General features: G+C 48.6%; 7 protein-coding genes across 7 annotated transcripts in view; 2 read left to right on the top strand and 5 right to left on the bottom strand.

Moving 5' to 3' along the window:
* Positions 1-357: 357 nt before the first annotated feature.
* Positions 358-2107, bottom strand: EURHEDRAFT_414713 (mitochondrial 37S ribosomal protein mS45). The gene is made up of 2 exons (XM_040782505.1): positions 1440-2107; positions 358-1239 (listed from the first exon to the last, which is right to left on the bottom strand). Exons 1-2 carry the CDS (start codon positions 1923-1925, stop codon positions 553-555), a joined length of 1173 nt encoding a protein of 390 aa, XP_040636830.1. The 5' UTR covers positions 1926-2107; the 3' UTR covers positions 358-552.
* Positions 2108-3352: 1245 nt separating this feature from the next.
* Positions 3353-5242, bottom strand: EURHEDRAFT_461164 (RNA-binding protein; the record flags this gene model as incomplete). The annotated part of the gene is made up of 1 exon (XM_040784703.1): positions 3353-5242. The coding sequence occupies one exon, from the start codon at positions 5240-5242 to the stop codon at positions 3353-3355; it is 1890 nt and encodes a 629-aa protein (XP_040636829.1).
* Positions 5243-8608: 3366 nt separating this feature from the next.
* On the bottom strand, positions 8609-9568 carry EURHEDRAFT_388206 (mitochondrial 37S ribosomal protein bS16m; the record flags this gene model as incomplete). Its single annotated transcript, XM_040779734.1, has 3 exons — positions 8609-9151; positions 9203-9398; positions 9492-9568. The coding sequence occupies 3 exons, from the start codon at positions 9566-9568 to the stop codon at positions 9104-9106; spliced, it is 321 nt and encodes a 106-aa protein (XP_040636828.1). The 3' UTR covers positions 8609-9103.
* A 318-nt stretch (positions 9569-9886) lies between these two features.
* Positions 9887-10872, top strand: EURHEDRAFT_542512 (NADHX epimerase; the record flags this gene model as incomplete). Its single annotated transcript, XM_040787405.1, has 4 exons — positions 9887-9898; positions 9950-10058; positions 10096-10280; positions 10336-10872. 4 exons carry the CDS (start codon positions 9887-9889, stop codon positions 10765-10767), a joined length of 738 nt encoding a protein of 245 aa, XP_040636827.1. The 3' UTR covers positions 10768-10872.
* Positions 10873-10901: 29 nt separating this feature from the next.
* Positions 10902-13493, bottom strand: EURHEDRAFT_532466 (WD repeat PLAP family protein; the record flags this gene model as incomplete). The annotated part of the gene is made up of 3 exons (XM_040787221.1): positions 13328-13493; positions 12788-13241; positions 10902-12736 (listed from the first exon to the last, which is right to left on the bottom strand). The coding sequence occupies exons 1-3, from the start codon at positions 13373-13375 to the stop codon at positions 10902-10904; spliced, it is 2337 nt and encodes a 778-aa protein (XP_040636826.1). The 5' UTR covers positions 13376-13493.
* A 789-nt stretch (positions 13494-14282) lies between these two features.
* EURHEDRAFT_166105 (WD40 repeat domain-containing protein) lies at positions 14283-15745 on the top strand. The gene is made up of 5 exons (XM_040777823.1): positions 14283-14430; positions 14490-14603; positions 14652-14691; positions 14749-14844; positions 14891-15745. The coding sequence occupies exons 1-5, from the start codon at positions 14421-14423 to the stop codon at positions 15639-15641; spliced, it is 1011 nt and encodes a 336-aa protein (XP_040636825.1). The 5' UTR covers positions 14283-14420; the 3' UTR covers positions 15642-15745.
* Positions 15746-15941: 196 nt separating this feature from the next.
* EURHEDRAFT_460879 (putative RNA binding protein) overlaps positions 15942-17173 on the bottom strand; it is a gene marked incomplete at both ends in the record, with an annotated part of 1791 nt that continues 559 nt past the window's right edge. The window contains 4 exons of the mRNA XM_040784683.1: positions 15942-16613; positions 16664-16730; positions 16784-16847; positions 16902-16950. Coding sequence (XP_040636824.1) covers positions 15942-16613; positions 16664-16730; positions 16784-16847; positions 16902-16950 — 852 coding nt within the window. The remainder of the gene's footprint in view (positions 16614-16663; positions 16731-16783; positions 16848-16901; positions 16951-17173) is intronic.

Genomic DNA, 17173 nt, shown 5'->3' with positions numbered 1-17173 from the left:
GAACTGCATATATGCCATACAAAATCCCTTTTGTTTTGACTTTGCTTGGGCGAATCTCTTTCTCTCGCCTACTATGTTACTCTTGCTTGATTTGTTCTTAGTTTTATGATGGTTTCTTTGGATACCCAGCATAGCATATTTTCTTGCTCTTTTTCTTTTTCTGTTGTTATGTCTTACGATCTACATATCAGTACACGGGATATGTTTCTGTTATTTCTGTTCTATTATGTCTGGTTTGTCTATTTTCGAGGTTTACTATTGAGTGATGGAGGGAATTGGGGATGGGATGGATATAGGAGAGATATGTTAGGTTAGGATAGGTAATGCTAATGCATTAGATGTGGTCAAGCTTGTAGTAGGAAACTTATATGTTGAAGATATCGATATTCGTACATGTAATTCTTAACATACCACATATCTGGTAGACATGATATAAATACAGTCACAGCTCGTTCACCACGTAAAAAAAAAAAACCCCCTGTATATGTACAAATACAACCAGCCCATTACCATAATGTAGCCCAGTTAAAACAGCACGATAAAGGAAAGAAGTTAAACATTAACCCTTGTGGGAATTTTAACCTCACCCTTCTTCCGCTCATAACTAGGAACACCATACCGCCTCCCAGGAGCCCTATGCCCACGCCCGTCAGCGCCAGTTGTCTCCTTACTTACAACAACATCCGTGAAGCGGAACTCAAACCGCGAGTCCTCAGGGTTAACCTTGGCAGTCTTCTTCTCGCGGCGCTCCTCAGCAGCTTGCCTGCGCTCTGCCTCGGCGCGCTCTTCCTCCTGTAGCCGTGAGGAGAAACGTTTGATGTTTTCGCCCCGCTCGTGGGGCTTCTTTATGCTGTCACGCTCGTGCGCGACGAGGTAGGGATGCGGGATACGTGCATCAGCGGGCTGCAGGACCTGTGTCTCCTGGTCACCTTTGCCGACGCGTTCGATGAGGTGAGGATTCTGGGTGGCTCGGGAGATGGAGGAGGAGGGGTCATTTGTGATTTCATCGACGGTGGAGTTGGGGAGGCGCGGGGCGCCGGAGAAGACGCGGCCGGCGTCGACGCGGGTGAATTGGCGGGATTCGGAGACAGGGTAGAAGATTTGGGGGTCCGTCAGGCGGTGGACAGGGAGATCGTTGATGGATTCGTGGGGTCTTTGGTTACGGGGGTCGGGGGAGTAGCGGGTTGTTGGGACCATTTCTTGGATGGCGCGGGAATAGGGGAGGGCCAGTGGTTTACCCTGAGTATTCAGTTAGTGACTGATAATAACAGTGGCATCATGAAAAGAAGAGGATAAAAGCATTGCAATCAGATATAAAACTTGTTATACGCATTCCTTGGTGACCAAGGTCATAAAGACTAATCGATATTTTTGTTGTCTCATCACACAATGCAGGGGAAAGGAAAAAGAAAGACGAAAGAAAAGAAAAAGAAACATACCTGTGTCCTCCAGCCCTTCTCCATCTCCATCAATCTCACCACAGCCGCAACCCTCCTCATGTCAACCTTCAATTCAATACTAACCGCCCTCACACTTTTCTTATCCTGTGCAACCCTCTTATAAATCTCCTCGCGCATCTCCTCACTCAGAATCGGCTCACTGACAAAATTCTGGTTCAGCGGAAACGGCCTCTTCGACAACTGCTCCGGGGGCACAGTGTCCTTGGCCAGGTCTCTCAGGTTCGTCACGTATTTGTAGACATTTGGTTCGTGGTATCGCAGCTTTCGCCCTTCGCTGTTTAGCCATTCGAACATGTGGCTGCGGAGCCGTGTTTGGGCGGCTGATGTGGAGGAGAAAGTGCGGTGGGGACATGATGTAGAGGATGGTGGGAGAGATGTGCAGGAAGAAGCGGGTGTGGAAGAGGTAGAGGAGAGGTAGGGGAGAACAGAGTTGGAAACCCGTTGGGTTTGTATCCGTGGTGGCATTTTGAGGGGGGGGCGGGTGTGTGTGTGTGGAGGGGAAATTTTCAAGGTGATCAGGATAGGCCTGACTATGGCCGTAAATCCTGCTTCTAGAGATCTTCTCAACTAAGCTAATAGCAAAGAAGATGCAATTGAGCTGATTGACAGGCAAAATGTGTTCACGCGTTGGACAGAATTGGCAATGCGGACACAAGGAGAAAACAGTGTGAGGTCCAAGCGAAGAAACTTTTCTGCGTTTGCCGGTGGCACGTGCACTCACGTGACCACATCACGGACTATGTACAAGATAACAATACCATTATCAGCAAGAAAATCGTTATAGAGCTGAGGTTTTAGTTCAGGAATACAATCATAATGAGATATCAAATACGTGTAAAGGTATCGTAAAGCAGTACACACATCCAATCCACAAGTGAAAAGAATACTAGTTAAGGGGATCATTAAAAGCAAGGGAATAATATGCAAAGAAACTATCAAGACAATTAGGCATCCGCAAAGCAATGCGCTATAACCAGTAAGCCAACCTAACAGCCGGACGCCTCTTCCGCAGACCGAGAAGAGATGAGAATTCCAAAGTTGTGTCCATGTAAAAAGAACGCCTCTCACATGTAAATGTAGTAGGACAAGATACCGACCCTGGCCCTTTTCTTTTTTGCTCCGTAGATATGCCAATGGGTGGTATGAGAGAAGGAAACAAAAACAAAAAGAAACAAGTTGAATTATAGCAAGACGCAGGGAATAGTGCACGAAGAAAGAATACTCCCACCAATCGTAAAAAAACACATCAAGCAAAACGAAAGACGACCCGAAGATTTGCACCAGGGATACAATGCAACTGTTTCCCACTTGTATCTCCTGAATGCACACCCAGATCAATATGCCATACAATAGAACAATGCAAGAGAAGTTTGACTTCACAGAGAAAAGTCAAGAAAAATCAGAAACCGCACACAAAAGCAAAGCAGAACACGGGGTATGAATGTAACGACGAATCCGACAACAAAGGGGTTGGGGCAAGACATCAAGCAAATATTGCAACACACGAATAATCCTCGTAAGCTTCTCAAACACACGCATGAAAATGCAATCCTCCCAAACGTGAGAACAGAGCATAAAACAACGACAACAGCGCCCATAGTCCGATGCTGTGCAAGTATAAGAAAAAAGCAAAGTAAAGGGGGAATAATAAGCGTAATAGTCAATAATTAAAGAGAAGGAGAGAAAAAAAGAAAAAAGAAAAAAGAAAACATAAGAAGCAAGAAGAGAACACAGAAAGCCAGAGTAACCATAATCCTTACTCCTGGGAGGAGAGGAGCCTCCAAATGCTGATCTAGCTCATGAAAACCAGGAATCCCAAAGCGCCAGATACCCCAGTTGTCATCAAACATGCCGGACATTATTTCAAGCGATCACAATGCTAGTGTCTTTGTTTACCGACCCATCATGTAGTCGGGATAGTATGAATTATAGCTTCCCACATTGGAGCCAGGCGCAGGCGTACCACTCCCGTGGACGAGTGGAGGAGTCGGCGACATCATCGGGTTCATACCGTTGGCCCGAATACCCAGGCCGGCGTTGGGGTTGAATGAACCATTACTTGCCATGGTGGCGTGAGCATGATTGGCGGATGGGTGGATAGGTCCATTGTTTCGCAATGCCAACGGCATCATCAACCCCGGAGGGGCCGCTAGACCCGGAGGCGGTCCGTTCACCGAGGAGAACATATGGTTGCCGTTGCTGTTGCTGTTATTGTTGCTGTGTATCGCACCAACGTTGTTGTTTCCAGGGACAACACCCTGTTGGGAAAGATGATTGGGATTCGCCATGCTTCCTGGTTGACCAGAACGCACACCCAAGGGGTTCTTAGAGAAACTCAGGCGGATGCCAGTCTTGACACTGTTCGACAGCTTGTACCCGTATAGCTCATTGAGCGCCTTGCTGGCCATAGCCACCTCATCAAATTCCACAAAACACATGGGCCCGTTTTGCTTGTTGCGGAAACAAAGTCGCTTGTACCCACGTTGTTTAGAAAACAACGCCTTGAGTTCCTCCTCAGAGGTGTCTGGAGGCAGGTTACCCACGTATAGGGTATTGCAGGGTGGGTTCAGATCATTCGGGTTGGCTGCGGGAAGACTATGGCGGGGATTGTGCTGGTTGCCGTAATGGTAACCATGGTTTCCGCTCATGCTGTTGTTCATGTTTTGCGGGTAGGCGTAGTTGCTCATGCGTCCTGGTCCTCCATTTGCTGCATTTCCGCCGCCAGTTCCAGACGCGTAATTGGGCAATGGTGGGGATGTCATGTTGTTTGACAAAGACATGTTGGCAAATCGGGAGACGGGAAACTGGGGGTTTGTGGAGCGACGGGGGATGGCTGTAGAAGCGGAATGCCCATTCTCGGCATAGCCAACGGGGTCCTTCAGCAGTTCACCGGTTTCTTCATCTGGATCTTGGTCAATCATGGACTTGCCGCTGATGCGCGGCAGATCGTTGACTCCATTTCCGATGGGTGACTGCGGAGAAAAGAGATTGTGCAGGCGCGTTTCGGAGGCCGGTGGCAACGCGTCGTTGTTGGCCGCAGTGGCTGACAGCCGTTCCAAGCTCTGGAAGGTACCGTTGAAGCGTGACGAGCGCGACATAGGGCCATTTGCGGGAACGTTGCCTAAGAGATTCCGAGTCGCGGTATAGTCGATGGTGTTTCGGCGACCGGGGTTGAGGTTAGGTCCGACCGAGCCATTGACAATATCGACAATCATGTTCGCGTCATTCTTCGAATTGGGCTTGCCATGCAACAAAGCTCTCGCTTCCTCCGCCGCAGGCATGGAGTTAAAGCGGGCGATTGCGCTCAAATATCCAGTGTCCTCCGGCAGATCGACTGGGATGAAATCTGCATCTACAAAGTCCTTGGCGAAAAGCAACATGCTGCGCAAGGCCTCACGACTGGTGTTTCGTGGGAGCTTTCGCATCAGGATCGCGCCGCCACCACTGTTTCCCGTGCGAGAGAAGCCGTTGAGACTTTGCGCGGACCGGTCGGGTTCATTTAGATGCATGGTACCGGGAGCAGCGCCGCCGTCGAAGGCGGAAGATGTGCCAATGGGGGAGAATGGGTGGGAAAATGAGTTGCTGAACGAAGTTGGTGGATGCGACGCGGTCGGGCTATACACGTCGGTCGACATCGCATTCTGGGCCGTCGCGGGCGGCAGCGAAGATGAGGGGAGGGAATACTGCGGCGGCGAGGAACCGGATGAGATTGATGCGGTGCGCTGTGTGGTACTGTAGGACCCAGGGCTTGTGCGGGTAGACTGGCTCGAACTGCCGCTCATGCCTCACGAAAGGGTTATGGATATGCTAGATATGCTAGATATCTCCGAAAGAGAAGGAGGGGAAGAAAAAGAGAGAGAGAGAGAGAGAGCGAGGTTGTGTGGACGTGTGGTTGTGCGTGCGTGGCCACCCAAGACTTTTTGGCTCCACGATAAGGAGGCAATAGGAGGGATGGACAATGATCTCACGAAACAACCAGCGGGGAATATAATATAATTATAAAAGATGCTGGGATTCAAGAATGATAACTTGACTCAGTAAAGAAGGGGGGGGAGAAATAAAAAAAGAAGTCGTGGTCAGTGAGCGTCAAAAAGGTGGGTTTTCCCTTAATTGTGCGATGGTCGATAGACTCCGTACGAGGGGGGGGGCGCGAGTCGCCCCTGACAATGCGGCGAAAACGGCAATACGCGCGACGGACAAGCGAAAGATAATCAATAATCAGGCACGAAATCAAGTAGTTAAAGTAGTAGTAACACGAAATTGATGGTGATAACCAGAATGGGAAAATGGTAAGAAGAAGAAAAGGTGGCGGAATGTAGAGAAGAAAGGAATAGAGGGGAGGGGAGGTGGAAGAAAAGAAACGGGGATGGGAAAGAAGAGTATGACCAAGCAGGCCGCAGAACAAAGACGGGATACGGGAACAGCCAGAAAATGCAAGATGATAAAAGATGCGAAGAATGTGTCGTGATGGTGTATAGAGCGTAAGAGAAGAGAGAAAGGAGGAGCGTAGTAGAGATATGAAGGAGAGAGGACTCGAAATCACCCGGAGAGAGCGAGCGAAAAATGAGAAAAAAGAGAATAAAGAGAATAAAAAAAGAGAGCAAAACGACCAGAAAATCGAAGGTCCGGAACGGTCTTGACGGGGGTGGGGGATGTGGTGGGCGAGCGAGCGGCCCCCGATCAGGTTTAGTGTATGAAATATTACCGGATATTTTACAGCCATGTCCTCTCTGGGCCTAGTGGTTTTCTAATTTCCCCTTTTTCCGCAGTCAGGCAGACCCTCGCACGCGCGTCGTACACCCTGTATGGTAATTCGTATCTGTATTTCAGCACTTCACGATATAATGCGGATACTCTATTGTAGATAATTTTATATTCCGAGAACAGTAGCAGTCTCAGATGCAAACGTGGAAAGATGCATAGCTGGTCCGTGTCCGCACCCGTACCTAAGAATGTAGGTGGAGCCCAGTTGACAGTTCCACTGATAATGCATATCTGTACGAAAAGCACGGAGCAAGCGTTGAATCTACCGAGTATCTACTGTTATTATCACTATGTGCTTGTATTCATGTCACGGATAAGTAGCCATTGCTCATTCAGGCATATATGATGATAATACTATAATAATAGTGGTGGTAAGATCAAGGTCTCGTCAAGCCTTTCGCTCATGGGACCTGCATAAACCTCGATCAGGGCATATCGGCGTCATCTAATAAACTTTGCCATCCTGCTAGGAACTGGACAATACATTATGTCACTATCCATGTCACACATTATAATCAAACACTCAAAATGGCCCAAGTACCTCATTGCACTAGCATTACAAGTGCTCGACCACCCGGTAGTCATCTTGTCAATTGACCGTCATCCTATCCCCTGATAAGAGTGATCCCTGGTTCCTAATTGGGGATGGTGTCGGTTTGTCATTAGTCAGCCGAGTAGCACAGCGGCGGAGCAATACATGATCTGCTTGATGCACTTTTTCATCTGATAGTATTGAGACTTGAATGTCAAATATTGTTGCTATGTATAAACGCATTCTATAAATCAAAAACTATGATGTAGGGGAAAGTTTTACATTGCGGTGATATTGTGTACCGGCGTAGCCCACCAACTACAGATAAGTCGTTGGCGGACAAAGGTCGCGAGTGACGAGTGCAGGCAGACGACTATACGGCATCAAGTCAGGATACTAGTTAAAAGGATGTGTATTGATAAGAACACGTGAATCGCTTAGTTCTTACCATCTACGCCCGACGTCTTTATACACAGGATTACCCAAGATACACCGGCATAATATTTTTTCATTCAAAACAATTTAAAACCTTTGAACACCCCGCCAGACAACAGAGAAATCGCCACAGTACCGCAGCGACACTATCTATATTTCATATGTTACAAGCCTACCAGACTAACATCTGAAATGCCGTTTCACGGGGGCGGAACCAACTACGGTTAATTTGTACATGGATATACGTAGCAATACATATGGCTTGCTACCAATTGCTCGAGATTACCAAGTCCCTTAATGAATTCGGGCACATTTGCTGAGCACAGACAATCCCTGACGAAGATGCCAGGTCGATACCAGCGGGTCGATATAGCGAGAAAAGACGAAAACGAAATAGAATGAAAGAGAAAGGTGAGGAGGGAGAAACAACACATGCTGGCTGGATACTGGCTATTGGATTATACTGGAGTGCGTACTTTGTTGATTTTTCAAAGACTACCTACTGAACGATGGGATGTACCGGACCTGACTGGTGACGGCATATCGTGCTTCTGGTAGGATCTCGGGGCACACCACTACACTACCTCCATATTCTACAACAGCAGCACAATCCTCGTCACTTCTGGCTTTATGCTGGACAGGCGATCTATTTGCAAAATCAATTTCAGAACCACGGAGACCCAGACTATTGCAAAGCTCATCCCTGTCTCCACATGTTTGGGATCATGAAGCAGGCATAGGATCTATGTTTGTAGTCCTAGATAAGCATCAGCCTATCATGCTCGGGAACCGATATATATATAGTAGCAGGTGGTGATAGGTTGGGATCGAACCTAACAAGAAGTCAGACAGCATATTCAATTTAAAGGGTGTTATCTCAAGGGTCAAGATAGTAACTCTATATATCAACATGATAAGAGCATGTGTGGGTGGTAAATATCATCCTGTTGAAAATACTAGACTAATCGATGGCCGACTGAGTAACTATACAGCCTAGTATACAGGTGAATAAACTGCTATAGAGTAGCATTTGGATGCAAGAGTTGTACATATCGAACACACTCTCCATTGGTTGAAAAACATTTCTTTTTTTAAACAATCGCCGAACGTGGTAATTCCATACTTTATGTCATGTAATACGATACAAAACCGTACGGTAAAAACCCAGGTGGGGCCCTGTGGCTGCATTCGGACCCATGGGAAGCTCAAAGTCTCCTGCGGATCATCATCTGTCCGGTCGCTGGTTGGCTATACATGTAGCCAATCAAAAGTCATAAAAAACGACTCGAGTTCTTTCAGCTGCCAATTTAGGCAGTATTCAGGATACGAGCATCATATAGGCTTCAGTAATACTTCAAGGCAACAAGATGGATGACGCAGTGTTAATATGATGTGACTCATAAATAAGAGATTGAATGCCTCATAAAGTCCATTACTTCGACAAAACAATAAAATGCAATAGAAATAAACAGGTAAGACATCCCACCTATGACATGTGTCTTGTATACAAAATGCATGCATACCCTGACACCTGATCAACATATCGTTGCCTATACTCTGTAGATGCCTGTCAATACCGGCATCCCTGCCACATGATCTATGCATGTCTCAACGCCCACTTATCAGACCATAAAGTGAATCTCACAATTCATATAGTAGAGCGAAAATCGCCCATAATATACACAGATAGTACATACGTACAACCGAAACCCTAGTTGTATCATGTTGTCCCAAGCTAATCCAAACGCCAGGAATGCCAAAAATCAGAAAAACCGGCCAGAAATCGATCCCGGCCGCACGTATAGTCGTTTTATGTAGTCTTTACGTTCTCCGCAGACTGTCCGTCCATCATCAACCAGAACACGATAGGTAGAACCATCAATTCGGCATGTCTATCTGAAAGCAACACCATCTACTCCGACCCCTCAGTCTTCGTCTTCGTCTTCTCCGCAAGACCAGCCTATCCCAATTAGCACGAATCTCCCAGATACCTAATGTCAAGACAACATACCAAGCTCAACAACTTCCACACACCGTCACTAGGCTGCGCCCCTACACCTAGCCAATATTTCGCTCGTGACCGGTCGAGAGCAACCTCCTTGTATGGTCTGGCATTGCGCGCTTGTTCGGTGGAGAGGTTCGTGGGGCGTTGGGGGAGGGGGTTGTAGGTTCCGATGACTTCGAGGGGTTTGGAGTCTCGGGCGGATCTGATGTTGTAATGTTAGTATGGTTTCAAGTTATCGGGGGTGTATGGATAGTAAGCGCTGAGGGAATGTGGTGGATGGGAAAATTTGACATACCGTGCCTGCGAGACGCAGATGTTGTAGAACGGCTGGTGCTTGTTTCCAAACCGCGAGAGACGAATACGGACGACCATCTTGGTGACTGTTGTATAAATCTGAGGGAATGAATAAACCGAATTGACAACAATCGCGCAAAACAATTTCTCGATATCCCAGTTCCCACTCCGCGGAAGTTCGATCGGAATTTCGGCGAATCTATTGCTCCGGTAATCTTCGAATACGGTTTAGGGCTCTGAGGAGGGGTGATGTAATCGCATTGATATCACGCATCTAACGTTCTTCTGTCAAGGTCCTCTCGACATCAACTATCAAGGACATATATGTTTCGCTCATTGCTTCCATTCAGACGATCCTCTCTCACCACATTCAAAAACTACACTACAGCAACCAAGATGTCGCTGAAGGTATGTACAACTACATGTATACCACCAAGGTATCCATCCTAACATCAATAGGCAATCTCCTCCAAAGACGCCGCGGCCCTCGACAAGGACCTCATGGAGATCGGCGGATGGTCGCTAGACCAACTAATGGAACTAGCCGGATTATCTGTCTCGCAAGCTGGTAAAACATCCATAAGTCTAGTATGCATACTATGTAGACATGCGTGCTGACAAGGTGGAAGTCTACCGCGTCCACCCATTGAGCTCCGGCAAGAACATTCTTGTTGTCTGCGGACCCGGTAATAACGGAGGCGATGGTCTAGTCGCAGCACGCCATCTCGCTCAATACGGCTACAATCCCTCCATTTACTATCCCAAGGAGGGCAAGAATGAGCTCTACCAGGTACTGCCCTCAACTCTGACTCTCATAGATATGATTGATATGCTAACGCAAACAGCGCCTAAAAACCCAACTCAACAACCTCGCCATCCCCTTCATCACCGACTTCGGCGAAGCCCTCAAATCCACACACTTCATTATCGACGCCATCTTCGGTTTCTCATTTGGCGGTCCCCTCCGTGAACCCTTTCCCTCTATTATCTCACAGATCGAGTCTACCTCTATTCCCGTGTTGAGTGTTGATGCACCCAGCTCTTGGGATATCCAGGAAGGTCCGCCGAAGGAGGGTCCAGGTGCGAAGTTTATGCCGCAGAGCTTGATTAGTTTGTCGGCGCCGAAGCCGTGTGTGAAGCACTATAGGGGGAGGCATTTTATTGGGGGGAGGTTTTTGACGAAGGCGATTGTGGAGAAGTATGGGTTGGATTTGCCGCAGTATCCTGGGATTGATCAGGTTTTGGAAATTGGTGTTGACGCGGAGGGGAGGCTTTAATGTGTTATTGAAGTATGAAGTATGAACTAACGACCAAAATGAGAAATTTAAGAGTTACACTATTATATTCATTCATCATAGGATAACTCTGCTAATACTAGAATAGATGCATTCGCCATTAAGAGTTGGGCTCGTCATGCCAACGACTCTCTAATCTCACCAACAACACCCTTCACTCGTGGTTCCTTTCCAATTGCACTTCCTGAGACATTCCCAAGAACAGAACCGACATCATAGATATCCTTAGCCGCACTTTTAACCTCTTCACTAAGGGACTTGATCAAAGTCCCTAGAGCGACGAGGCTACGGTAGACGGCTTCCGAATCCTTCTCATCCGAGAGCATCTTGGTTAATTCCTCGATGAGCACTAAGCCTCTTTCAGAGGACTCTGGGACTGATTCCCGACCTTCAGTTGTGAAATACACGGCGTAGTTGATGTAGAGAGTTGCAACGGCAATGGTGAGGTTGCGGTTCGGAGTACTGTTGCTAGCTAGGGCGGATTTGATCCCAGTTAGAATTTGGTCGAATTTGCTCGTGGTCAACTGACGACCCGGAACGGTTTCAAACAGGTTGCCAAACATGCGGACTGAAAGCATGGCGTTGTTCACATTCAAAGGAGGGTTGAATACACCACTCGACTGGATGCCAGACACAAGATCCTGCCCGTTGTATGCTGTCGTTGCGGTGACTGGAGTTGCTGCGGCCACTAAACGGAGGAGATCCAGGCCAGGGAGTCGATTCGCGACTGGCCACGTCGTTGCGACCTTGAACAAGTAGCTCACTCCGGCCTCGACTGCTGGCGATTGTTTAAGGGTTCCGGACGATTCGAGTTCGCTGCATAGTGCAATAATTGTATCCAATTCGGAAGGCCCGAGTGAGATTTCCTTTGACCCCGAAGATGCAAGTTGGCCATTCAGCTCTTGGAGTTTCTTGGCGACCACTTTCAGGTTAGCAGACTTGATCGAGAGGTACGACTTCTGAGGAAGGACTTGTGGCCGCGACTCGGGTACGGAGGGAGCTTCCGCTTCTCCAGGGCGATACCGATTCTCTGTACCCCAAGGATCAGCACCGGTGGCCTCCTGCGGACCGAGAGTAGCACCCTGTGTATTCTGGATGATGAATTGAGCAACCTGTTCAAGGTAACTGACAGGTAGTTGATTGTCCCCAATGAACTTGGTTGCCGCATCGTACGGGTTTTGTGAGACGTTGAATGGAAGTTTGAGAGGGGGCTTGCCGTCCTCGACGTCGACGTCGAAAACATAATCGTAGTCTTGCCCAGCATATGTTGTCTTTGACCCGCTGCCAGCTGCATCGACAACCATGCCCACCGCTATCCACTCTTGTGTGGCTGATGACCACGTGTGGGCCGTAACGCTGCCGTTGTGTTCTCGGATCATTTGCACTTGACCCTCTTTGGTGCCAGACTTCTGCTTGAGGAAATCGGGACCTGGTAGTTTCTCTTTATTAATCTTTCCTACTTGCTGCTCGGGGATGGCGGACTCTCGCACGGCCCCGTCAAACTGCTGCACGACTTCCGGACTCGCATGGCGCTCTGGGCTTCTGCTGAAGATCCGGGTTATCCGATCGCTTGCACCGGTGACGATGTCTCCATTCTCTTTACAAGCAGCGACGCCCCATACGGAAATCGCAGGATGGGTGATGGTCTGTACACATTGTGTTCCATTCCACACCCGAACGGTTCGGTCTTCGCCGGAGCTCACCAATTCGCCAGACGGCAAGACATCCAACGAATATATGAAACTCTCATGGCCATGTAGCTCCGCAACCTGCTTACCTTGAATTGTAAAAAGCCTAATTACACCGTCGTTACCCGCAGAGGCGAATTGCGCGCCGGTGGGATGGGATGGGGGCAATTTGCAGAGGGCACGGACGACATCACGGGAGTCTCTGATGCTTCGTAAGAGGTTTCCGGCGGCATCGAATATCCGGATAGTTTTATCGGCGCAGCCTATCAAGCGTGAGTATCTGACAGATGATCGCACGCAACCAAGGTCCTTACCAGTAATGATGGTGTTCTGGTCATATGCCAACACCGTCCAGACGCTACCTTCGTGACCTTCCATCACAACATCACATTCCCACTTTCCAAACCTCCATAGTCTTGCCGTAGAATCCCAGCTTCCACTGACAATCCATCCTCCTTCAGGACAAACATCTAATGAACAAACATTGTGACCATGACCCAGAAGCATAGCATCCGCATTGTCGTCAACTGACTTCCCCGGTTGTCTCGCTTCAACGATTGTATCCTGACCACCTGAGAGTACCAGTCCTTCGGGAAATTCAGGTGTTGGAGGGTAATATGCTAAGGTGTTGATGAACGCTGTGCCGTGGGTGGTGATGGTGTAATCGTAAGCCGGCGGCGGGGTAGAGACCAGCCTCCAAAGTCGAACAGTTGCATCTCGAGAAGCTGAAAGCGCGACATTGGAGTTGGGAAAAGCCACGGCACGGACCTGTGAGACAAAATCGCAAAACAATCAGTATTTGAATGGAGAAAGTGGCTAAGGGGTTGTTTGGCTATTGCCGGAGCGGGCCTTACATCATCGCCGTGGCCTTCCAGAGACGCGGAGATCTTGAAGTCAGCCATACATACGACTGCCACCGCAGAGTCGTGGAGGTAGAGAAAGTAGAGGGGGAGAGTAAAGGTGGCCGGGAGAATCCAGCAGAAAGAATTTATTGACAAATGGACAAAAAGAGGAGGTGGATTGATAATGCAGCGTGAATGACTGTTGGTCGGGGTCAATTGTACATCATATCACGTGGGCGGTGGGATCATATTGGAAGTTGCTAGAAATGTATATTCGTATGTCTGAGCACTTCTACTATGGCAATAATAGCTTGACATTGCTTGTCTGTATTGCTTTACATGTTCTAGTCTATGCAATGCTATGTATGGAGCAAGGACGCTAATGAGAATGCTGAAACTGGATGGATCGAGAATACTACTAGCCAGTAAGGGAATACGCAGCCAAATGATAGATACAGCACTGCTGAACCTGATTGTTACATTGTATCCTTGAATGTTTTTCCTTTAAATAGAGGATTCCTCAGTGCCTGTACATATTAGTAGTACTAGTAGTAGTATCATCGAAGTCCAACTACGCACCTCACGTGCAGAGCCACTAGTCCCGACTCGGCATAGCACCAAGCCATCGGACATTTTGGCTTGGACGAGTATCAAAGCAGACCTAGAGACTCTCCTCCCGGTCTGTTTCGCTACATGGGCCGAGACCCTGTTTGTTTTGCTTTCTGTCAATAATACGAAATAATTGTCCAAGGACTGGGTGCTCCGTCCGTCCAGTCTCTTTTTTTCTCTTTTTTCCCGTGTCATCTTTCTCACCTTTCCTTCTCTTCATCCGTTTGCACCCCGCCGTCCTGTTGATGAATTGACGAACCTGACGAATTTCCTTCTACCCGTTCTGCATATATCTCTGACTGTCTTGACGTGTCTGTTCGGCTTACTCACGACCATTCATTTGACTTTCTGTACTTGATTTACTGGGTCCGTGTGGTGCTCCGTGCTGAAATCAAGATCGATCGTTCCTTTGACCGACTCTGGGATTGGACGCGAAGTCGTCTTCATTGAAGAACCCAGACCTTTGCATCTCCAATTCCAAGCTTCATCTTTCGAAATGGCTTCAGGTTAGTTGGGTTCTGTGCCTCGCGGGTTGAGGTACAATGGACTGCGGCTGACCGTTTAGACATCCCGAAGGTGGTACCTCTAACCTGTCACGGACATTCTCGTCCTGTGCCACACATCAACTTCTCTTCCACTGTTGAGGATGATCAGTACTACCTTATTTCAGCTTGCAAGGGTAGGTCATTCTTTCATGGTTGAATATGTCAGGAAATAACTGTTGCAGACAACAACCCTATGCTCCGGGATGGCATTACTGGTGATTGGTTGGTCTTTTATCTTCCTTTCACAATAATGAATGCTTTACTGATGCAATTTACTAGGATCGGTACCTTCTTCGGCCACAAGGGAGCCGTCTGGCAAGCTCGACTCTCTTCGGACGCTAACATAGCAGCCACCGCAGCAGCAGACTTCTCAGCGTAAGTTGCGTCACCTCAATCTCGGACAACCTCTAACAAACCACAGCAAGGTCTGGGACACCCACACCGGCGAATGCCTACATACCCTTCAACACGCCCACATCTGCCGCGCAGTGGCATTCCCTATCCAACAAAACCCCCAAATCCTAGCCACAGGAGGTGCGGAAAAGAAACTCCGCATCTTTGATCTCACCCGTGGCGGCGACAACAGCACGTCCTCTTCCCCCACAGGAACCCAACCTAACACCGACCCAACAAGCTACGAAATCGGCCCGGGCGTCCACGGCGGCACCATCAAATCTATCATCTGGAACAGAGACTACAACATCCTCACCACCGCCGCCGAAGACCGCAAAATCCGCTGGTGGGACCTCCGCTCTCGACACCCCGTCCTCGAATACACCGTCGACGGACCAATCGGTAGCTGCGAGCTGAACAGCCTTGCCTTCCGCCCCAACGATCCTGGTATCCTCTCTGTGGCTGCTGGCAAGTCCGTATACCTATTCGACGGCATGAACCCGGGCCGAATGTTGAAGAAGATTGATTTCTCATACGACGTGGCGAGCGTGGCTGTGAACAGCGAGTCTGGACGATTGGTCACGGGTAGTGCGGAGGATACATGGGCGCGTGTTTACGATTTGCATACGGGAAAGGAATTGGAGGTCCAGAAGGGGCACCACGGGCCGATTTGGTCTGTTAGTTTTTCGCCGGATGGGAAGCTTTATGGGACTGGAAGTGAGGATGGGACTATTAAGTTGTGGAAGGCTTGTCGGGAGTCGTATGGGTTGTGGCGATAGATGGACAGCCTTGCGGTGCGGTCTCTTGTTGATGAATATGGTACGGTGTGAACGATGCCAAAGTGCTGAGGCTATAGTAATACCCATGAATATGCATATTCCTGTATTACTCAATTAATACTAGTAGTGAATACTACAATGAAATATATTAACCAAACCCAAATAACCAAGTTGGAATCTACCCGTTTAAACCAATCGATATAACAGAATGGAGAATAAAACAGAGCAAAAAAAAAAAAAAAAAAAAAAAAAAAAAAAAAAAAAAAAAAAAAAAAAAAAAGAAAGTGAAATGTGAGACCCCTACTCAATCATATCCACGTCATCATCCCCAGCAGCAGCCGTAGTAGCAGGCGCAACCTGCTGTGGCTCATCCTGAACAGCCTCCTGATCCGCAGCCCCAGCTCCGGCATTCGCAGAGCCACCCCAATAATCCTCCATCTCCTGATCGAGCTCTTCCTGCGTCTTGCGAGGCCGGCCATTAGCCGTCTTGTTCCCGTCCTCACGACGGCCTCTTCCCTGTCGTCTGTCTCCTCCGTTTCTGCGTGTCGGCGATCGTCTGCTTTGGCCGGGGACATAGCGATCGATGTTCTCCGGTGGTGGCTTGGAGACGTCACTGCGGCGGCCAGCAGGTCCAGCACCACCACGGCCGCGTCGGCGCCGTCCGCCTTCGGCACCCTCCGGGCTCAGACTGCGAGAATCCCGGGGCCGCTCGACACGGTCGAGAAGGCTGCCTCGCGGTCTCTCCACATTGTCAAAGGGGTTGCGGTCCTGTTGTCTTCCTCTGCCTCCGCTGCCGGGGATGAGTGTGAGGCGGATGGGCTGGCCTTTGGCGTTTGCGCCGTCGAATTCGCCGATTGCGGTTTTGGCGTCACTGAGGCGGTTGTAGGTTACGTAGGCGACACCTTCGGAGCGGCCGGCGCGGTCGTAGACCAGCGAGAGGTTGAGGATGGGGCCGATCCGAGTGAATAGGTCCTTGGCTAGTTAGCGTGACACGCATATGGTAGTGTCAAGTAACGACGAACCTCGAGATCAGTTTCTGTGATGTCGTAGTGGAGGTTCTCGACACGAATCTTTGTTAGTGCGGAGGTACTGTCATGTATTAGCAACCTCCAGCAAATTTAGACTGACTAAGGAATGCATACCGGTCGTCAGGCAACGGCGAATAACGATCACCTCTCTGGCGTCTCGGAGCGCGGGACGGGCGAGCTAGAAAACAGTCAACACCACAAAAACCATCACCGGATATCGACATGGACATACCCTCTCGATCATCTTCGTACTTGTCGTGCACCCAATCACTATTCCCAACCTTGTCAGCAATCAATCCGCATCGCCCAAAGCCATCAACAAGTGTAGGGGACGGATAATTACAGATCCAAATCAGGTTTATCCTCTCTATAGGACTGTCGTCGTAAATAAAAAGAGAGAAAACAAAGGTTAGCTCGAAGTCAATGTTATCGTTGCGTTGTGTCAAAAAAAAAAAAAAAAAAAAATAAAAAAAAAAAAAAAAAAAAAAAAAAAAAAAAGAAACT

Source organism: Aspergillus ruber, assembly GCF_000600275.1.
Source record: "Aspergillus ruber CBS 135680 unplaced genomic scaffold scaffold00023, whole genome shotgun sequence".
NCBI lineage: Eukaryota > Fungi > Ascomycota > Eurotiomycetes > Eurotiales > Aspergillaceae > Aspergillus > Aspergillus ruber.
The sequence above is the reverse complement of the archived record's forward strand: the minus strand, read 5'-3'. Positions and strand labels throughout refer to the sequence as shown.